The sequence below is a fragment of the Mytilus californianus genome, unplaced genomic scaffold, assembly GCF_021869535.1.
Source record: "Mytilus californianus isolate M0D057914Y unplaced genomic scaffold, xbMytCali1.0.p SCAF_4, whole genome shotgun sequence".
Classification (NCBI taxonomy): domain Eukaryota; kingdom Metazoa; phylum Mollusca; class Bivalvia; order Mytilida; family Mytilidae; genus Mytilus; species Mytilus californianus.
Genome location: NW_026262690.1, coordinates 101,458,307 through 101,482,650, shown reverse-complemented (window position 1 = coordinate 101,482,650; position 24,344 = coordinate 101,458,307). Strand labels below are relative to the sequence as shown.

The window sequence follows — 24,344 nt, the reverse complement described above, 5'->3', positions numbered from 1 at the left end:
AAAAATCTGTAAAAATGGTCATTAAAGAGCACTCACTCCAATAAGAACTGACGATTTTGGCCATTGAACTAATTTGTAGATCTTCTCTTACTGAGCATTTGGGCTTTTTAAAGAGTCTATCTATCTACTATATTTTTAAGATATTAGACAAGAACGCAAAAAATTGGCAAAAATCGTCATTAAAGGGCAATACCTCGAATAATAAGTCGTCTGACTATTTCGGCCATGTTGATTTATTTGTAGATCTTGTCTTGCTGACCCTTTTTAATTTTATAAAGTTTCTCTCTATCTGTTATAGTTTTCAAGATATTATGCAACAATGAAAAACATTGGTAAAATTCGACATTTTCCTAAAAGTAGTCCTCTGACAGTTTTGACGTAAATAGACAGAAGTTGTTGATCTCATCATTCTAAATATTTCTACCCCTGTCAAATTTTCTCTATCCATAGCGGTTTTCAAGATTATAGACAAAAAATGCAGTTTATCCCTTTGTTCACTTTTTAGCCATGTTGGCAGGCGGGATCATCGGGCAAATTTTTAAAACTAGATACCATACACTACAAACCAGTAAAAGTCTGAAATGGCCTATATCTGTACTCGACTGTACTGATTTTTACTCGACCAGTCTGAATTGGTCTGAATTTTACTCGACATTACTCGACCCCAGTCTTAACCATACTCGACCGCACTGATTTGTACTTGACCCTTATCTTTGCCATTGAAAATAGTCTGAACTATTACTCGACCAGTCTGAAACAGTCTTAACCCATTCTCGACCTGTACTCGACCAATTTTTTCAGTCTAAACCATACTCGACCAAAGGTCTGAACAATACTCGACCAGTCTGAACCATACTTGACCAAAAAACCTATACTTTTTTGTAATTAGCTGTTAAAATTAATTTCTTTTTTTCTGACATGACAACAGCCACAATAAAATAAAGATATATATAAAAACATATTTTTACATCCTTACATGATTCTCAGATTTATCAAATAGAGATAGTTAAATTAAATTATCTTATATAATAATTTAATTATATTAATTTTAAAGTTTTAGAGTTTTGTTAAAAAAAAGATTTTCTTTTAACTAAAAACCACACCTTTACTGAGGGTAATAAAACCTTATTAAGGTGCTTCTTGTTTGGCATGTGTTTTTTTTTAAACTTAATTTTCCTAAATTCCTAAAGAAAAACTATGGTTACATAAAATAGTTATATAATTATCTTTTTAATGAGGTAACAACAGACAAAATATCACTGAAATTATTTAACCTTATATTAGAAATATATCTATTCTTATTATAATTTGGGATATATTATATATAATATATATCAAAGAGGGATAAAAAAATTAAATAAATAGATAAAATTTTTCTTCTGATTAGTGGTAAAGTATAAAGTAATACCTCCTGCTTGGGGCAAACTCATTAAAAAGATCACACCTGGTCAGAGAGTATTAATTTCTAATTAACATTCATTAAAAATTGAAACATCCTGTGAATCTTAAATCGCAAGGCCTATTGAATTCATTAGATAAGTAATACACGAGTTTAAGAAAAAAAGGGCTTTCTTTTTACCTGTAAAACACACATGTACTGAGATAAATAAACCTTATTAAAATGCTTCTTGTATGCCATGTCTTTAATTTTGACAAAAGTTATTTAAATTTAATTGAAATAAATTTTTTCTGCAACTTTGGAACACATTTCCATTTTTAAATGGTTATCAAGGATTGCTATGGAAGTTCTATTATCATGATTATATTAAATTCTTGGTTTTACAAAACAAAGGTGTGATTTTTAAAATTTATTAAGTTGCTTTATATACTATTTTAAATATTTTTTAATAAAAAAAAAGTTCACTGCATTATTACCTAAACTCAACTGACACCATAAATCTATACAAGGCTTAAGTAAATGGTGAAAATTGTCCAGTAACCATAAAATATATCTGAAACATTCAAAAAAAAATTTGAATAACATTGAAAATATTAGTCACAATTCAGTTTTGAGATTATTTGATCAGCTTGTTTTATTTTAATTTTAAAGGTGATATATATATGTAAGTGTTGATAAATATGGTGTTGAATTTATATTATGTTTATTGTGAAATTTTGGTTTCAATGCCATGTTGAATACATTTTAAATTTCAAATTGTTGTTCAAATTTCTAGCCAGGGGAAACAGCTGTTAAAAACAGTTCCTAAATTGATGAAATACAATAGATAGATACAAAAATTAGGTCTAGGTTGGTTAAGACTTAGTAGAGTATGGTTCAGACTAAGTCGAGTATGGTTCAGACTAGGTCGAGCATGGTTCAGACTAGGTCGAGCAAGGTTCAGACGAAAATAAAATGGTTAAGTACTGGTCGAGTAAAGGTCGAGTACAAGTTCAGACTGTTAAGTATGGTTCAGACTACAGTCGAGTATTATCAAGTAAATTTCAGACCAATTTAGACTGGTCGAGTAAAAATCAGTACAGTCGAGTACAAATATAGCCATTTCAGACTTTTACTGGTTTGTAGTGATAATGATGATTGTGACCAAGTTTTGCAAAATTAAGCCCAGTAGTTTCAGAAGAGAAGATTTTTGTGAAAGTTAACGACGACGACAACGGACGTCAATTGATGAGAAAAACAACTAAAATAGAAATGCAGTACATGAAATTGATTGGATGTTTGGTTTGAAAGATCAGAGAATTTATATTTAAAGATGCGATGATGTAACCTAATTCTTTATATAAGATATAAAATACCCACATGGATTCTAAATGTAGCTGCTGTTTAATATGGGGCATAATTTTTGTTTAAGAAATAATTTCCGAACGATGAATATTGTACCATGCAAAATAGTAGGCAACCACTGGATATTCCATTTTAAGGTATTTTCTTTGGAAATTAAAGTCGAAATAACAATGTGAAAACAGGACTTGTATAAAAAGCTTAATGACATATTTCTTTGCTCTTGTAGCCAGTTTGAAAATAGTTCAAAACTATAACCTGTATTTGTATTTGTTTATCACAAACTAAAACCGCTTTGGAAAACTGGACAAACCGCAGTGGCTTAAATGGTTTAAATGGTTACTAGTAAATGGTCGAAAACAACATCCCGGAAGTCATTAATAAATACCAAACTTCAAACAATTTTCATTTCATCGACCTTAAGGTTTGAATTAATAGAAAAACATTACCTCAACACCAAGGACTATCAATCAGTTTCGTTATTACTTTTAGAATTTTTTGAATATTAATTAATCAACTGTTTTGATATGACATAATTTTTGAACTTTACTCATTTAAAAGGTAAAATTTTGTCGAAATTTCTGATATGGTCTTCTTCACCTTATTTTTTTTTTAATTTCTAATTCCAGTTTGATAATGATATTTTGTTCCTATTGAAATAACATATTTTAGAGCCTCTTTTAGGTTAAGAGTAATTCCATTAGCAATTTAAATTTACAGAAGAATAATTGTATTGTGATAAATATTGACTTAATTTTTTTCAATACGAAATTTTGAGTTTTAGAAATTTCTTGTTTGTTGGCATCTTGCATTAACGAAATTTTTTATATATGCCGCTTAATTGGACTTTGCTGTTTTAGCTTTTGCGAAAATGGCTTAAATCGATTAAAATGCACTTATCATTTTTGTTAAACCATCGATGTACAAGGATAGGCAAAATCTTTGGCTTGAAATATCCCCAGGCTACATATATGCGTGTCTTATTTAATAAGTTATGAAATTTCGTCAAGATATTTGGTATATGAAACTAACAGTTATTCCGCTTTTCAAGCAAATACTTTTTAATGTGTGATCTCCCCGTATAATACCTTTCTTGTTATCGCTTCTCCTCAAAAGCCGTAAAAGATATTACTAAAATCTTTTCTCTGAAATATTCGTTATTTCCTCGAGATGATCTTTTCAATTTTGATTGAAGTGATCCGGTTACAAGTTAAAAGAGTTATTACCGTTTGTGTGTTTGATGTAATTGGTATGTCGTTGTAATTCATGAACCGTAAGTTATAGAGACCTACAGTCTGTTGATATGAGGACTTTGGATTAACGATAGGAAATTGATGCCAAGGTCAAAGGTTAAGTTAAAGTTTAAAATTTTGCTTGTTATCGAAACTCCCCAGAAATTGAAAAAAGTTATTGAAATAAGGTTTTTGTAAAATTATAAGTCACGACTTATAAGTCATAACATTTGGGTCGTAGTTCAACGGTGACTTTTAATAAGAGTTTTCTCCCCTTAGATATTCAAAATAGCCTTTTGGTAGGATTACTTCTGAAACATACATATGTGAGACTCTGGGTCTTTTGGTTTGAGATCTACGACCTTGGACCTAGACATTGAGATTAGGGTCAAGGATAATTTAACATTCTAGATTTTGACCTCTGCTTGTTGTTGCTTTTCGAATTAAACTGCAAGAGTTGGACTAAGAAAAAAATACAGAAACATGTTTGAACCATTATGGCAAAGATTTGATAAATTCAGTTTAAACCAATCCGATGACATTTATGATTCACAGGTTAAAGCTTCGTACTGGTATATGATAAAGCCATTAGGTCTTTCGTATAAGGTTAAGACAATTACCTTGAAAATTGGTCTACCGGAAGTGACCTGTAGTAAACCGGAACTAGCTATTTAAGCACTTATTTTAGGCTAAAAAACTCGAAATCTACAAAGTAATGTAAGCGTCCATATTTCACCGGAAGTGCCTTTCAAATCCCATCTCCCTTAATTTAAGCAATAGTGCACAGAAACCCTTTTTTTTTTAGATTTCGTGTAATGGAAGCTTTCATATATGTATGACACAGGAAGTGACTTTTAAACCGAAAGTATCAAATTATCTCCCTTTTCTTGTAAACATATATAGAAACCTTACATTTTTGGAATCTCTTATTGTCTAAATTGACTTTTTTAACAGCAAGTTACTACTTTTGCCCACTATTTTTATAAAATTTTTAATTTCTTATATCTTTATTCAAGTTCATTTCAATTTAAATCAACAATGATGAATGTCTAATTTTAATTGTTCTCTGAACAATTGGTTTTTAATTATCTTTATAACTAACTTTTTCAAGAACGCTTGTTGCATTTTCATTTGATCCACTTATTATCGTGTAGATGAACTACGAATGAAGGCGTATTCCGAATATCCCTGCTGACTAGATAGAATGGATAGGTGTTTTCCAAAAATAGTCTCGATATATTCCAAAGGACTACAAAAGCCATCAATATATATGCGTGAACCCTGAAGAGTTAACGCAATAAGTATATCTACAGGCTGTTAGCTGTATTAATTTAAATTATAATAAAGTATGAGTGATATTAACAACAGTGTGCCACAGCCAACAGCCTGCAGATGAAAGGTATGAGGCAATCAATTTTAATCATAAACAATTTTATTTTGAACAAATAAAATGTGGAGAAGCAAAACTGTATAGAAGTGACACACTGATGTAATATCATCCATCCTTCCTCTCGTCATCCTTGTTTTTCTGAAATATGTTAAAAAAAAAAAATATAAGTATAGTGTTTAACAACATAATTGTGAATGTACATGTTCTATATCCCATATTAACATAATATAGGATAAACAAACGTCAAATTTAAAAAGAGGACTGAGGAAGTAAGATAATCAGAAAAAGTGCGAGTATTTATATTTTAGGGAATATGAATTCTTTTTCGTTGTTTTTTTTTCATTATAATAGTATCTAAAGTATGTAAATTCTTACTGCGTCGGTTAAAATGAACTTCTCATTCCTAATAACATGTCCTTCGTCTTTCCATTCCATAAGCTTTATGGCGTACTTTTCATTGAATATGTCCTCTAAATTTTGATCAGATCGCACTTGCCGATGTAAATGCCAGGCAAGTTCAACATCTAACGAATTGTTAACCTGTACAACCTGGACACCATCTCCATCCATTAAAATAGTACCTGTTTAAATAAATAATACTGGTTTTCTTGCGAAAGCTTGACATAGAACTTATAAACAACCAAAAATTATAACTGTCAGTAAGAAAATACCACCACATTTTATGCAATAATTTACGTGTCTGAAAAAATACGGCATACTGCCGATAATTTAATTTACATGTGTGTTTTATTAATAAAAGTTTAGGTTTTTTCTTAGTACTGCAAGTCAGCAGATTCCGAAATGTGAAAATAAGAAGATCTGGTATAATTGCCAATGAAATAGCTCTCAAACGCAGACAAAATGACATAGAAGGTTGGAAATTATAGGTAACCTACGGCCTTCATCGATGAGCAAAACCCATACCGCATAGCAAGCTATAAAAGGTACCGATATGACAAATGTAAAACAATTCAAACGATAAAACTAATTTATGTACAAAATAATAAACGAAAAGCAATATGATATACAGCAACAAACGACAGCTACTTTTTGTTTGAAGTTGTCTGAATTTTGTCTTACTGGCATTCTAAAAAGTATGAATTATGTCTGAATTTGCCTTAACACATTCCTAATATTTTTAACAAATTCTTGTGATCCTAAATTTGTCTTAACAGAATTTTAACATTATAAGTTTTCTTTAACATACAAAATTTGTTTGAACAGATTTTTACACAGTAAATTTGTCTTATAAGATTCTTAACATTCAGAATGTGTCTAAATATGCCAGAAAGTGTTTGATAATCTGTCTATATATAATTAGCTTACATCCTATACACTTAAATGAATATCATTGGTTGAAAGCGTTAATATTTGGTCCGGGTTTCGCTCGCTCTCGCCCCCATATACAATTTACTGACCCCGTATATATCGTTTTTGGTCACTAGCACACTGTGTAACTATTAATGTACATTCAGTATAGAAAGGATAATGGGTGAATATCAGCTCTACACGTGTTCATCTACTCATATATGTACATGCTTAGATTTTCTATTTAAGCATTTCAGAAAAGCGCTGTAGATGCCACAAATTCGTAAAGTTACCTTTATTACTTTTCGAGCGAAACCAGAATTACACAGAGAGAGGTATATGACAGCAATAAATACAAACATGAGCCACCAATATACAACAAGAGTGTTATACTCTCCCCCTAAAAAAACACACACAAAAATAAAAAACACAAAGCACAAAACAAAACAAAGCAAAGCGAAGCGAAGAAAAAGTAGTAGAGAATTGAGAGTTCTGCTCCACTATGCAGAAATTTAGGTTTAAAATTATTTTATAAAAATATTGATTTTATAGACATGCAGAAACTTAGGTAAAATTAAAAAAAAATAATATATTCGTTGAATAAGGTAAAAAGCCTATAAAAATAAATATATATGATAAAACCCTAACCCTAACCCTAAAAATAAAAAAAAACAAACTTAAAAGAATATATATATATATATATATATATATAAATAATAAATATGTCAAATATATCTGATCTTTCAAGTCTTATGGAAGAAGAGAAATGTAATATGGAAAAAGAGAAAAAGAAAAGTTCATTTATTAATACAGGAGACTGGACTACAGTTCTTAAAACAGCCAAACTATAAACCAACACGAGTGGTTATTATATGTTTTTTTTCTTTTAAACTAAACTAAAATAAATGATTTCTTGGGAGAGTAAAATGGTTATGATGTAAGCGTAGTTTTTCCAACGTTGTCGTAGGTGTTGTTTTTCATCGTAGTTAGAGTTAAAGCGTGTAACAAAACCTGTAAATTCTATGTCACTAATGTCATTATCACCCAAAGCCTTACTGACAGCATCTTTGATCTTGGATTTGGAGGTTCTGATAGGGTGTACAGTTTGGATAATATCGTTACCCCCATCATTCCCAACGAATTAATGACCGCTAGTGAACTTAAAGGAATGCAAGCAATTGTCCGATTCCTGTAGCAGCGGTACTGAGTGCACTGCTTGTACACATTACAGAACAGGTTCCTAATACGATAGAAAGTACCTTGTCTAATCTGTTGTAAATGTTCAATAATCAAGAGTATTTTTGTATATCTATCTCTAGTAGGTGTTCAACGGATCGAATTTTATCTTCTCGATACGTTTGCTTGTTAGAGTCTACTACATCCATTTATTTTTATAACTTAAAGGAGCATCCCCAACAAAGGAATGTTTTTGAAGGGACTGTTAGAACCTAGAATTAACCCATGACTATCATAAAACTTTTGACCATGATTTAAGTTCAGACCATTTCCATAGGTAGAAGGGAATTGACCTGGGGTGAGATGTAGACCTTTACCTCGAGCTTTCACACAACACACATTACCTCCACGTCTGATGTAGAGACCTGACCAAATGGCTTTGCTCATGGCAGCACTACCTAAACCACTCAATGCACCAACTCCCAAAGCAGGGAGTACACTTTTTGCTAACATGGGAAGAGCTCTCATAGCGAAACCGACCAACATGGATAAGAATCCGCCATCTTTTTGCATGTTTTGTTTTAGCTGTTTTACTCTCAGCTCCAAGACCATACCACCTTTACCACTTATTTTTAGCTTGTTGATCTTTTGTATTTGTCGCTGAGTTAACAATATCTCATGTTTCCCCGAGAGATTAGCATGCGATAAACGAATGAACAATTATTCTTGATCACTTTTATACCTAACGAAGATTTCTTTTTTTAGGGAATTGATAGCCACTTCCTAAAAAAAAAACAAAAAAAAAAAACGTTTTTACTTATTCCCATTCCGTAGGTTCCTCTTGTCGTTCCAATAAAATAGCCTCGGCAGGAGGAAAAACCGTATCTTCTTCTATGCTATAAACACTATAAGAATCTGTTTTGAATTGTTTTTTAACCTTCAAATAGGGTTAATTGACTTCTATGTGGTGCACAACAGGGTTCAGTTTCATTGTTTCCATGTGCCTTTCTAAATATTTCCATTGACAATTGTTTAGATTTTACATACTTGTAATCGTGTAAATTTTCTTTGATGAAGGCTAAAAAACATTCAAATGAGCAAAAAGGTGATTTGGTTACAATATATTCACACATGTCAAGTTTATATTCACGAATTTTAACACCTGACCAAATGTTATGATAATCGGATGGATACTTCTTATCGATGGGACACTGTACTACATGTTCCGAAGCAAACTTTGAAACACACCAATAACATCTCATAACTGGACAACTATTTAATTTGTTTTGTTTCATATTACTTATAATATTACCTTTTTCTTTAAGGTGTAGTCATGCGATTGATGGTTTTCAGTGTAACTGGTAAATATACCAAGTTTTTAGGGTTTTGAATGATTTTCATACCTGGGGATACATTGGGGAAGAAACTGTAGATGGTGGATTGTTGTGATCCATTGACATATCTACCACTGATGATATCACTATTGACGAGAATGCTGTTGATGCTAATGACGTTGACAATGGCCTCACCCTCTGGCCTCTGTATTGACGCTATTGTCGATTTTGAAATCTACTTGATACTTTTTAGCTAAAGTAAGTGTTGCCCTCAGTGTACTGTGATTAGCACCGATGTGGATTTTGATTGGGTGTTTGTTGAATTGTAGATTCCTTTGTACACGTCGTTGATGTTTTCGATAGAGTAAGAGCCAGTGTTTAATGCAATACTAAACCAGGTGGCACAATCATTCGAATAACGAAAGGTATTGTTTCCTGCATGAATATTTGGGAAAGAGTAGTAAGTCTCCAGATTTACCAGAGCCATTTCATAACTCTTTCCATCTTTTAAGTGAATGGTTGAATTGAACCGGGTATCGATTTTGCTGTTATTAGCAGATACAATGAAAGAGAACCCATGCTTAGGATTTGTATTTTAACAATTTGTTGTAAAAATTAATTATCCATTTATTTACTTTAAAAGACAACATTCATCTTTTGTCCGTCGGACTCGAACTGCAGAACTCTATCTGAGATAACCAGTGAAAAGGCTTCGGTGTCCGCTGGAACATTACGCTCGAAATCTATCCTGACTTGAATGTCAACTACTGACTCTTTTAGCTTTTCAGATTGATGACTCACATCGATGACAAACAAGGGGTACAGGTCTGAAAAGTCGGAGGGGTTGATGTTACTATTGCTAATGAGATGATCCATGTTGAAGAACTTCTTACGAAAGTCTGCGGCTTCCTTGTATATTCTAGAAAACTTGCACTGGGTGAAAGTGGTGTTGAAGTCTATGGATGGTTAGCATTGTGCATCCAGGGTGACATGGTTATTTCGCAATTGGCAGTGATCAAACACGGCTGCGTTATGAGTTTGATCGTTGCTTTTGTCGATTTGAAAGGCAACGATGATGTATCTGGGCTTCTCCCGTCTACTTTTGGCAGACAATCGCCAAATGAATTCTCTACTTTGGGGAACGGATATGGAATCGCAGTGTCTCATGCGGAAACCACAGTTGGGTTTAGTCTTGCTTTGGATTGTTTTGTATAGTAGCATTTTGTTTTCATCGGTGGGGACCACATGAGGAACCAGGATAGTTTACTTAACACATTTTATTCTGGATCGTTGACTGCCGCTGATCTTAACACTGTGTTTGCATCAGAGTCTCGCACGATCTTGTCATAATCATCCGATTAACCAAAGATGTGTATTAAAAGAATTGTGAATGAGAACGTTTCTTTGGTTGTAGGCTTTGCGATGATGTAACCATGTCTAGCTGCACAACCAGTGTTTTCAGCTTCGGCGTCAGTCGAAGAATCTTTATACCACAATTGGTTGAGACCTCGCGATTTGCTAAGTCGTCGGGATAAGTTAAAAACCCCAAGATAGAAGTAGCTATACCTTGATCATTTAGGTATTCAATCTGCTGACCAGACAGTTTATAACCGATGTTTTTGAAGAGATACATGATACCATTACATAAAAGGGATACTAGATCTGCATTTGCATACGCAGTGTTGTCGTTTTTCAGAAGTCGTCCTTCTACCAAAAGATAACTTTCAGCCAGATGGACAAACAGATCTTTGGTTTCGATGTTAATTCTTATTTCAGCACCGGAACTTTTCAAGGATGCCCCAGTTTGGGGCTCGTATTCATGGACTTGGTAATCCTGAATATTGTCATCAAAAGATAAACCTTTTGTGATTTGAAGTATCTCAGACATTGTATATTTATTTATAGCGATTGACGAAGTCGTGAATCGTTCCAATACTACTGCCTGAGATTATATTGTTCAAACGGGTTTTCTGCTGAGGAGTCTTTTTGCTTTTAGGTGTAATGATCTTGTTCAAACGGGATTGCTGCTGAGGAGTCTTTGTTTTTGGTTTCTTACTCACTTTATGAACCACATGATCAACAGCTTTGGTAGCTCCTTTTCAACACCTTTAAGAGCTGCATTGGTAGTAGCGGTCATGGCTTTACTCCCTAGAGTCTTTGCGGTAGAAGAGGTAAACATGCGTTCAGATAAATTGGCGATAGTGTCAAAGAGACTTCTACAAAGGTGTGGTCAGCATGAGTTTTAAATACTCTTGTGCTAGAGGACCCACGTTAATGATGTTTGTAGGTGATTCAATAGGTAATGGATCTGCAAACTCGGGAGGTGGAGGAGACAATGCATGTAGTGGTAGGATTGTTGGGAGATTTTCAATCGTCTTGGTGATTTTAGACGCCGTTTTCTCTTGTGCTTCTACGATGAGTTTAAAAAATTTGCTAAGATCACGACTCAATCCGTGAATCGTTGTTGTAAGTTGCTAGCTTGAATGCTATGCTTTACAACTTGAAACTCCTTAGCAAGAGCTTCACGTTGTTTAGGATCGGTGATGTTGATAAACGTCATTTATTTAGAGCGTTGAACGTTGAACGATGAACGTTTAACGATGACCGTTGAAGCGTCGAAGCGTTGAAGCGTTGAACGATCTTTAGCGTTTGAAAAGGCGTTGAAAGAATGAGGGTAATGCATAGGCTAGTTCTTTTTTACCATAATTTAAATGTCTAAAGCATAGGTTTTTCTAGGGTTGACACGGATAAGTGCATTGATGTCCTCTGGGTGTCATTGCACTACATGGTGGTTGTTGAGGTTTCTGTCGATGGTAGGTTTTTACTAGATTCCAATTGTCGAAATCATTATCATAGCCAAAATGATTGTAGATTTGTTCAACACCACATGTTAAACATAGATTTACCTTATCGTCATAACGTACAGAGTTATGTTCAAAACATCTTCTTGAATCATAATCATCGCTACTACTACTACTATCGCTACTAGTAATATAAATATCACCACTACTAGTATCACTACTAGTAACACTACTAGTATCACTAAATACAGTTAAAACATCCATTTATTTAGCATTATAAAATTCATTTAAATTTAGATCTGTATTTCCACAATTATATGCCATTTTAACTACTCCTAAGATTAAATTTAAACAACAATGATCGCGATGAATGTGTTGAAGATTTTTAATTTTTTTAAAATTACAAAAATACTGAACTCCGAGGAAAATTCAAAAAAGAAAGTCCCTATTCAAATGGCAAAATCAAAAGCTCAAACACATCAAACGAATGGATATAAACTGTCATATTCCTGACTTGGTACAGGCATTTTCTTATGTAGAAAATGGTGGATTGAACCTGGTTTTATAGCTAGCTAAACCTCTCACTTGTATGACAGTCGCATCAAATTCCATTATATTGACAACGAAGCGTGAACAAAACAAACAGACACAATAGGTAAAAATGTCAAAAATAGGGGTACAGCAGTCAACATTGTGTTATCATCTTAATCACTATAAAAACAAACAAATGTAACAAAGAAGCACAAAAAGGCATACATCAAATTTAACATCCTAATTTTGCTTTTTTTATTATACGATTTTATTTATCTATGTAAAATCCACCCATAAAGGATGGAAGGTTTTAATTACTGGCGTAGAATTGCGCGTTTGACGTCACACAGGTAGATATCAAATAATTTTGTCGTTCAAAGTATGACGGGATACATAAGTACAGGGTAACGTCAAATGGATATCACAAAAAACAGACTTAACAGTAAAAGTAAAAAGACATATAAAGTTACTATTTTCCCGGATCGTATGGCATGGAAGTTTAAAGTAGTTTTGACATAAATATAAATAATCCGTGTTATTATGACGACCTCGAACATAGTAATCTTCACATTTATTCTGTTTGCTCAACATCAAATCATCAAACAACATTAAGTTCTTACGATGAGGATCAAGCTCTCCAGGGTCTGGTACATCGTTTACTTGTTCATAGAAGAAGGCACCGATAGCACTTCTTTGTTGAGGTGGAGGTAAATCTTCTACGATATCGATCAAAGAGTGTGGACATTTTTCTTTAACGGATAAGAGATCACGTATGTCTTTTTTTGTGTATCCTTTTTCTTATGATTTTTGTAAAAAGTTGATAAATGGGTTGATGGAGTGATTTCCCAAACACATATAAGCAATCGTTATCTAACCATTCATCTCTTCGTGTCGTTTTACCACAATCTGACTTTCCAATAATCAATCATCTAATCGATTGCTGTGGAAGAAGAAAGTGATTTTTTCTTTTTGTTGTTGTATTATTATAAGAGATATTTTCTACATCCATTTATTTAAATAAAATGACACTCTTTTGTTTGAAATGTAAAAGAAAACCAGAGACTGAAAGTCGTTATGAAGTAATGAGAAGTAATGGACGACGAAGAAAAGGTGGAATTTGTGCCGACTGTGGATCTAAGAAATCCCAGTTTGTCAAGACTAGTGGCAGTGGTTTTATGAATAAAGTCATTAATTATCTACCCGTAGAAATGCATCTTCCGGGACATCAGTTTACGGGACTTGGAACTAAGTAACATCAACGGCTGTTTGTTTGATCCAGCTATTTTTGTTTTTTATGTACAGTTTTCTTTAAGATCGTTTCCATTTTGTAATGCCCATGAGGCAGGGTAGTGATTCCATCAGGTGGGATGTACCGTTTGTCATCAAACCCACAAACTCAGTCATGGGTGTTCCAACACACTCATCTTTGAACATCCCAAGTACTTTCTTGTTCATTCCAGTCTCAATGCCAGAAGGATGAACACTTGGATGATTGGATGTGTCAAACCACTGACGCCCGTGTTCATTCATGTCTTTGTAAACATCTGGAGTTTGTTCATTGCAAATGATACTATCGATATCTGTATACAAATGATCGCGTTTTCTTTGTATGTAGGCTTTAGATATTTATAAACAAAGTCTGTCATTAAAGTCTTCGATAGGTCAAAAATTGAAAACCTAGATAAATCGGTTTGTCAAATAGTATCTTTGTCTTTCGCATGTGAAAAGCTGCCAAGTGTTCGCTAAAAACTACCCGACGATCAAAGTTGGGTTTGGCAATGAGTTTTAAGGCTTGTTTTTCATTGTTAACCAACCGAACGTCCACTCTCCTTCTAATCTCCTCCATTGTCTTGCCAAAAACCGAGTTGTTCATAAGTTTGACGCAATCTCTTTCAAAATCCGTCTTGGCAGCGGCTCGAAGAGCGGTGTTCAAGTCAATATATCTTTTCAACCATGGACTTTGGTTCAACTTAATCACTCGCTGAATCTTCTTCAGCTTAAGTCTAAGTTCGAGATATTGTTTAAGGTTGACATAGCGTACTACATACTTCTCTTTGTCTCTAAGGTTTGGCACCAGCTTATTCACTTTGTTCAACTGTATAGTTTCTGGAGCGAGTGGGCAGTTATTGTGATAGTCGTAAAGCTCCTTAGGATATTCCAAATCTACCCTTGATTATCTTCAGCGATGAGGGTCTCCAGGGCTGGCATCTCTTCGGGAGTAATCCACGTTTATCCACCGGTTGGTAAGTGTTTACTCATAGCCCATCCATACCAGTTATTTGCGTCTACGTACATCAAGTGGTTTGTTGGTTTGTTGGCATCATACCCCTCAACGTATGGGTTGTTGGCTTTGGCGTAGCGCTGAGTTACGACGGTGACTCCTCCCCTAATCCATTCTTCATACATCAAAAGCATATCCGGATCTGTAAGGAGGTCAAGCTTTACACCGGTATAGTCCGTTTGACTTCTATAAATCTTCAGAAATTAATTCTTAAAAATTCATTTCTGCAAATAAACATTTTTTTTCTTGATGTATGTTAATGTATGATATATACGAACTCTGACTATGAATATCATAATTTTGGGCCAATAATCAAAAAAGTTACCCATTAGGTGTCTATGTTACTTCTATTTTTTTATACAAAATACTTGATGGAGTAAGTATGAATAGTGTAACAGCCTTCCATTCAAAACAAAAACATTAGACATGTGTTTTAAACCTGTTTTATTGTACCATGTGACTTGACTCATTTAGATATCAAAGGACACTATACATGTCATGAAAAATGGCCATCATCTAAGTTTTTTTATAACTGGTTTTATATGATTTTATAAATGAACTTGCATGTATCTACAAAGATGTTATTTGTGGGGAAAATATTATAATCAGATGTTTTATTTTGTTTTTATTCCTTACCAAATCTTAATTTTTGTTACCTTAATTTGATTATATATTTATATATATCTTATAAAAGAATATAAGCAAGCTTTTCATGCTTAAAGCATGATGACAGTATTAACAAAATGGAGAGCCTCTAAAATGTTTCACCAATAAGTATTTACAGAATACATTTAATACTTACTTTTTTCTTGAAAAAACACAGCTTATGACTTTCAAAATATAATTAGATAAAATATAACCATAAAGACCTTTACTGATGAAAAGGGGAACTTTTTAATAAAATTTCTAAACTGAATTTTGCATAAAACTACTTTGTAGTTTTTATAAATGTTATACTAGTAATGTCCAGTGGAAAATATTACTAAGGTTACTCATAGAAATTGAACAATGAAAAATACAAAATCATGTATACAATAAGTTCAGTAATCACATGACATAACACTTAAATGAAATCCAAGTTTGTTTGCTGGTCAGCGTTATTTAAATGAGAAAAGTCACATGGTATAATGAAACAGGTTTAAAGCACATGTCTTATGTTTTTGTTTTGAATGGAAGGCTGTTACACTTTTCATACTTACTCCATCAAGTATTTTATATAAAAAAAAGGAGTAACATAGAGACCTAATGGGTAACTTTTTTGATTATTGGCCTAAAATTATGATATTCATAGTCAGAGTTCGTATATATCATACATTAACATACATCAAGAAAAAAAATGTTTATTTGTAAAAATGAATTTTTAAGAATTATTTTCTGAAGATTTATAGAAGTCAAACGGACTATAATCTTCAATGCTGCATCATAGGCAAGGCCCGGTGCTGTTAAATACCAGGCGGGGTCAAGTTGATATTTCTTCGAGCAAAGGTCTTTGAAATTCTCAAACACATCACATAGTAGGAGCACATCCATCTTCAGATACAGATCATGGTACTCTCTCATGCTGGTAATTCCCATTTCCTTCCACATACTCTGTGCATGTTTATAGTTTTACACTAGTCATTTTTGGGGCCTTTTATAGCTTGCTGTTCGGTGTGAGCCAAGGCTCCGTGTTGAAGGCCGTACTTTGACCTATAATGGTTTACTTTTACTAATTGTGACTTGAATTGAGAGTTGTCTCATTGGCACTCATACCACATCTTCTTATATCTATAGTCTGCATTTCTCCAATTCCTCATTAGTGATGGTATTGTGGAAGTCTTTCCTAGATGGTAACTCTCTGACTTGGAATTTCTCGAACTCATCCATATAAACATATTTGTATACACCTTTTCGCAGAAGCAATTCAACGTTCATAGATTGCGTTGATGCGTCCAGAGGTATATCATAGCCTTCATCCATAACTTCGTTAGTAAATGTAATGTCACCCATGACCTCTTTCACTATTTGCGAACAACCTTCGAGTATTTGCGGAAGTCTCTCTGACACCTTTTCTCTATAAATCATAAGACCATCAAACACAAGGGGTCCAACTTCAATCTCTTGTTCTGTAAGATAATCAAACGCAACCATCAATGCTTTGTTTTCCAAGCTACATATAATAAAATTCACCGTGGTTCCATCGATATTGTAGTCTGTACCTCTGTTATCCTTTGACTTTTTAGCTATTGCATAAAGGTCATGTCGCAGTTTAACGATTGAGTCCATATTATGTCTCATCCCACTGTAAAATTCTTTGAATCATTCTGGGTCTTCAGGTGTTAGTGTAACCCGTTAATGATGGCTAAAAAATGTGCTTTGACATCATCCGGGTTTCGTTATTTCGTGCCACCCAATCTTCAATAATGTAGGGTGTGCATTCTTCATATCAATATCATACATAGTCTTCTGACACAAAGTGTGTATTATCTTCCGACGCATGTTTTGAATACTAGTACCAAGTTACTCACCAGTCCAGTATCTACCAAAACCATTTCTCTGGTAATATCTCATTACACACTCTCCTCGCTTGTTAACCCGTGACAAATAATCTTTCATAAGTGTTAATTGTGTATTTTTTCCCAATTTAACCCCTTTGATACTTCGACTTCCCAACTCAAAATCGAGAAACAATCTATCTTAGGTCTATCGATGAATTCTCGCAGTTGAATTCTCCGATGATTCTCCGATTTAGATGGTATAACTTTATACAATTCAGGATCCAGCGGTTTGTTACCAAACATTTTTTGCATATATTCTTAAAATGTTCGACAGGGGTTGCATTCAAATATTACTCTAGACTCGTATTCATAAACTTAAAGCTGTCCACAAACTTAAAACACTGGTAGATAGGTTTAATTTTCCATCCCTTGATGTGTATTCACTTACTTGAATTGTTTTTGAGAATGAGATGTATTTCTCCTCGGTGCTGGGAATACATGTAATCGGTCCTTCTGTTGATCCCAGGTTCTTAATGAAAAGGTGACTTTCATACCCAGCCAGATTATGAAAATATACGGGTATAAACTTTGGCACTCTATTCTTTAAGTTACACTCGTTGTGTGCCACCTCTCTGTACTTACCGGTAAAGTGACAGTGATCTCTCACTTTTTCCTTTTCTAAAGCGTTGACACATAACCAACACTGTAGTGCAGCCTTGTAGTCACTCTTATCCTCCGTCGTCATTACCATCGGATTTTTAAAGTCATTCTTGGAGTAAATGGCTTTAATTTATTTCTCAAGACTTTCAACAAAAATCTGCGCCACATCTTCTCCTTCCTTTTGCATAGTGTAAAGTACTGACTTCTTAGTAAAGACACTTTCATCAAAGCATTCAATGTAATAACAAAATCCCGACGGTGTATGCTTTTGATAAACTTTGGTGTGTGGTTTGTCTCAATAATTTCCTCTGGTTGGATTTGTCTTTTTCAGTGAAGCACTCAAAGTCTGCATAAACCACAAAAGGAACTCTCATCGATCTCGCGTGGTTCTCGAAGCTTTGGTAGGTTCCTTCACCAGGCTGCTTTGTGATTAACGCAATACTCTTAATGAGTCTTAAGTACATCCTTGCTGTGAGAGTGGTTTAAGTACCTGAAGCACAAATTAATCTCCCCGTTGTGTTTTGATTTTTAGCTTGAAATCAGCCGGGGCATATTCTTGATCCAGCAGTAGTGTTTTCGTCCGTTACCTTCTATCAGCAACAAGTTGGTAGTTTTATCCCGCTCTTCAGCAACATCTGAATAGCGTAGTAGGTATATCTCACTATTATCATCGATTCCATATACATTGACTGCCAAGGAAGGGTTGATTTTCTCAAATTTGCTAATATCCCTAAGGCTCACAAGGAATTCCAATCCTTTCAGGTTTAGTTCATGATTCCACCTGCAGTACTGGGTTCACCCACTTGTATGCTTTTGGTCTACCTCCTCATGATGCACGGCTTTTTTTTGTGGATTTCTCTATTTCATATACCTTTATCATAGACTCCTTATCTTTTTTTTATCTTTTCACTTAGTTTCGTCAACATTTGATTTTTAGGTAACCTACTAATCCCTTTCAACCCATGTTGTTTTGCCTCGGTCATAATCTCCTTTCTCGTCGTCGCTGGTTTAGGAACCCGCTCAAATTTGTGTTCTGTCTCCGGTTCAATCAACTTTACCAGCTCATCTTTTTTCATTGTAGATTACATTTTAAGACCGGCATTTTTGCCAGAGTTTTTAATTGTTTAACTGTTTCAACAACAATTGTAATCATTTTACTTATACCATCACTTTCTTTTATTAATTTTTTTTTTTAAGTTTAAAAGAATAAAAAACATATAATAACCACTCGTGTTGATTTATAGTTTGACTGTTTTAACAACTGTATTCAAGTTTTTAGTCTAGCTTCCTGGAAAAAAAAATACCTTTTTTTTTTCTTATTTCCCCATTACTGATAATGTGATGTCTATGTTAAATCATAGTCGTAAAATTAATACCCTCCTTTGTTCGAGTATTTCATTCAATAACTGGCAATCTTAAATTTCCGGTGTGGAATCGATTTCTCTAACCTCCAATCTATTTGCTCAGGCGACAGCATGCCCAAACTTCAACTTTCTCCCCTAACCTGTCCAAACATAAGAATCTACTCTCCCCATACTTTTCTTAGTACACTTTTTATATCATCGATCTGATATCTCCTACCTGTTGGTAACTCTTTCCACTTTAATGCATTTTCGTTACCATCTTTTTCTCTTCTTTCCATATTACATTTCTCTTCTTCCGTAAGACTTGATAGATCAGATATATTTGACATATTTATTATTTATATATTCTTTTTTTTAGAGTTAGGGTTAGGGATTAGGGTTAGGGTTTTATAATATATATTTATTTTTATAGGCTTTTTACCTTTTTCAACGAATATAATAATTTTTTAAAAAATTTTTACCTAAATTTCTGCATAGTGGGGCAGAACTCTCAATTCTCTACTACTAGAAAAGCAAAGCAAAGCAATGCAATGAAGGGCAAAACAAAACAAAAGTACTCGAATGAGGTGATCATCTAGACTGATCACATATACCCTAGCCTACAAGGTTGAACAGAAAAGGTCCAATCTGTGAAAACCGAAATTGTATATTATGGTCTTGATATAGTGTTTAAATTCCAAAAGATTTCGTGAAGTAAAACATAAAGAGCATTGTACAACATGTTTAAAAAAATAATTTCGGTAACATTGAAAATAATCTATACAAAACCTACACACCTAACACGCATTTACCGCCTCAGTGGTCTAATCGAAGCATGCTCACAACAAGTACTGGTGGTCGTTGGTTCGACCCCATGCCTAGTCAAGCTAAAAACTTTAAAATTGACATTTGCTGCTTCTCTGGTATTAAAGAATGCAAAATTTAGGAGTAAGAGCAGAGACTGATTGCCCATGAGTCAGAATAGTATATCCGATTGGGGTGACATGTCTTCCATGCAGACGTTACCTCGTGAACAGGCACATCGTGTCATTCTAGTACAAAGAAGGATTCGTATTCATATCACATTAACATACTTTCGTCTTGAATATGTATTTAATTTGCCATTGGACGTTATCGCACCTCGGATAGATTATGACGTTATGATTGGTTTAACGCCGTCACGTGGTGACCCCTTATGGATCTGTATGGGGTCAGTAAATTTCATATGGGGTTCATGACCGTCACGTTTACTATTAATGGTGATGTCATCAATTAATGTTAGTGTATTTCATTGCTTAAATTTATACATAACTTAGCAGGAAAAGTCTCGTGTGCGATAAATTCGTTATACGGTTCACAACTGACCTCCTACGGATACAGAGGGTGAAGCAAAACATTTTAATAATGATTTCATGTCTTTAGATAATAAACAGAAATGACTGTTTTTAGTCACAGATATTAATGATTCGTAGCTGTACCAAAGCCTGTTATCTTCTTAATAGACGTAGAAAATTAATGTTTTATACTGTAAATAATGTACCCATAAATATGTTTTATAATAGACGAATTTCAATTATGATTTAATGTAATAGTCTCTTATAATTCTGTACAGAATGGCTCTCTATTTTATATTTATATTTAACATTATATATGTTGTATTATATATTATTGAGGGACTTGACTTGAGTTTTAACCATTATGGGACTGCTTCTTTTATAATAAAATTGACCCTAAAAAAGTAAAACTAAAGTAAACGATGGTCTATACCCATTTTTTTCCTTAAAAATTGAAAAAATAAAGAAACGCTTAAATCGTTCAACGTAATCTGAAAAAATCTGCACACAGCACCAAAGCGGTCGATAAATATAGAACACGTTTTTTTTTTAACATATTCATTCATTTATATTTCATTTATATTTCATTTATATTTCATTTATATTTCATTGTAAATCTCTGACAAATTTAATTAATCATTTACAAGTTTCAATTACGATTTTCTTTTGGACAACAACATATCACAGAATCATTTGTTTATCAAAGGAAGCTTACGCACTAGGATATTGCAAAACTAAAAACTATTTTAGGAGCTTCTGCAATTAATAGTATTGAACTTTATTGTTCTGAGAAAAAATATTCTGTCATTCATAAAATAAAAACAATATATACATATGTAGGACTCGGAGATGCGATGGGGACGCTGAAGTGCGATCCTGTATGAAATATACACGGAATATAGTAGTAATATTGCATTGGACTCCTATCAGAAAAAATTGATATTCTAGTCAGACAGTAGTAGGAATCCACACAGAAAATAGCCGAAAAATTTAAATTAGCAGGAATTTCTTAGTAGGAATAGTGTATATTCCTACCAGGAATATTTAAATTAGCAGGAATAATTTGGCGGGAAAATAAAATTCCTACTAGAAAACCTGGTAGAAAGTTTTCAAAATTCCACATAGAAAAAAACATTTTCTAGTAGGAATCTAAAAATATACAAAATGTAAGTGTATATTCACAAATAAACAACTGGGTCAATCATTTAAGTTTGAATCTCAACAACAAAGAACAAAGGAAATGCATGGAATATATTCATTTAAAAAAAGTTGACTTTTGAAATGTACATGAGGAAGCTGTGATATATTTAAGCTAGAAATTGATGGGCAAAAATGTTGATTAGATGAAATTAACGAGTTATGAACAAATAATGAGTAAAATTATGCACTTTTGTTGAATTAACTGATGACTAAATATATTGGCGAACAGATCAAAAATTTCATCTTAAAAGTATAAAAACTACCTTCAATCTACATGAGCCATATTTTCTCATATTTCAACATTGTAGTTGTTTGACCCTTGCAGCATTGTGTTCCAACACAACTTTTCATTCTTCTACCCTCCAACTTTTGAATTTCTGAACTGGAACTTGGTTGCATTTAACACAGCAAAATTTGTGTCATTAGCAAACAGGAATCCAGTTTAAGATAATTAAAAAGATTCCATGTAGAAAGATTTTCTAGTAGGAATAAATAAATTCTGGTAGGAATCTTGTAGTAGGAAAATGAATAATCTAATCATATTTTCTGTCCAAATTCCCATTTAAGATTTTCAAAACAGAAAGAAATCCATACAGACTTTTAAAATTCCAGCTAGATGGTAGGATTTTGCTAGTGAGAAAATAAAAAATCCAGTCAGAATTTTGTTCATTTTCCCTGTCCGCCTACTTTCTATATAGAATCTTTGATTCTAGGTAGATTCCTACTACATTCCTACTAGATTCTAGGTGGAATCCTACTACTTATTTCGTATCGGTTGGTCACGCTGAAGTGCGATGGTCTGCGCCGAAGTGCGATGGTCCTTTCGCTGATGTGCGATGGTCTATAAGACATTTGATACACTATCCGATACAAGATCTTTCACGATCAGATCGCAATACTTGACAACCGTTAATTATTCGAAATACCGAATGTATGCCATGTTGATTCAATTGCAGAACATTTTACTGAAAGTTTACCCGATAGATTTTGAATTGAAAGGACATTTCTGTCTAAAACAAAATCGGAAAAGAATGAACTAATTATAAATTAGTTATTAAGTCAAAAGTAAGACATGTCTACTGCAGTGATCAGACACTTCGATTGTGGTCGATTAAGACATTTCTTTCTTATTTCAGATACTTTAGTGGCTGTTGTTATTGCTGTATACCTGTGGAAAACAATACATACTGAATAACTAAGCAGTGCTTGATTAACTGCAAGCGAACATTCAATATCTGAACAGTGCAGAATTAACTACATCTGAAAAAATTCTTAACAAAACTTAAAAATTTTATTTTTCAGACACTTCAGATGATATTTTGATCAACATGACTAGTCAAGACAGTAAACATAATTGACTCTTCATGATAATGACAATGACTTGACCCTGTGTGTAACTATCAAAAACCAAGGTACCTGTAATGAAGGGACAATAGGAAGAACAAGTAAATAATTGTATATGTAATAAATATTAAATATCGATATATTTGAAATTAAAAATACGAGACTAATAAACTAGAGGTTCTAAATAAGGAGTAGACTGATAATTTCGACATTGACTTATTTGTGGATCTTAACTTACTTATCCGTATATTTGCAAGAAATTAGGCAAAAACACAAATAGATTGGTAAAAATCGACCTTCAAGGAATATAACTCCAATCAGGAGTCGACTGACGATTTCGGTTATGTTGCCTAATTTGTAGATCTTGTCTTGTTAATCATTTTTGTTATATAAAGTTTCTCGCTATTATTATTTTCAAGATAATAGGCAAAAATGAAAAAAAGGTTAATTTCGTCTTTTAAGGGCAATTACTCCTAGAAGAAGACGTCTGACAGATATGATTAAAATGGGCAGAAGGTAGAGAGCTCAACATTCTGATTTTTGTTTGCCCTTGTCAAATTTATAAAAAATAAGAAGATGTGGTATGATTGCCAATGAGACAACTCTCCATCAATAACATAGTGACATAAAAATTTACAACTTGTCTATCTATAGCATTTAAAAAAAAAGATACTTGACAAAACTTGAATTTTACCACCGATGTTATATTAATAGCCATGTCGGCCATGTTGGCAGGCGGGGTCATCGGGCACATTTTTTAAACTAGATACCCCAATAATGATTGTGGCCAAGTTTGATTAAATTTGGCCCAGTAGTTATAGAGAAGATTTTTGTAAAAGTTAACGGACGACGACGAAGGCCAAGTGATTAGAAAAGTTCACTTGGCCCTTTGGGCAAGGTAAGCTAAAATAGAAATTTTAATATATGTCTACTACCGTGAATAGTGTGTCCATTTCTTGACGACTGTATTCTGTATATCTCAAAAATTCCATACTCCGACTCTTTTAGCATTTGATTTGGTGCAACAGGTATAATCTAAATCCAAATAGAAATTATCGTCCGTAATACTACTATTTTTTAACGAAATTAAATATACATTGATGAAATGTTGTTTTATACATTGAATAGACCTTAAAAATCAAAAAATTAAATGTCCCAGCTAAGTACAAATTCGTGTTACAGTTATATGGCTT

The 24,344-nt window shown here is 33.4% G+C and overlaps 1 protein-coding gene across 1 annotated transcript in view; it reads right to left on the bottom strand.

Moving 5' to 3' along the window:
• LOC127698929 (uncharacterized) overlaps positions 1-24,344 on the bottom strand; it is a 500,671-nt gene that overhangs the window by 200,722 nt on the left and 275,605 nt on the right. Inside the window, exons 14-15 of the mRNA XM_052202662.1 lie at positions 24,087-24,186; positions 5,738-5,943 (exon numbers count right to left, since the gene is read on the bottom strand). Of these exons, the coding sequence (XP_052058622.1) occupies positions 5,738-5,943; positions 24,087-24,186 (306 nt within the window). The remainder of the gene's footprint in view (positions 1-5,737; positions 5,944-24,086; positions 24,187-24,344) is intronic.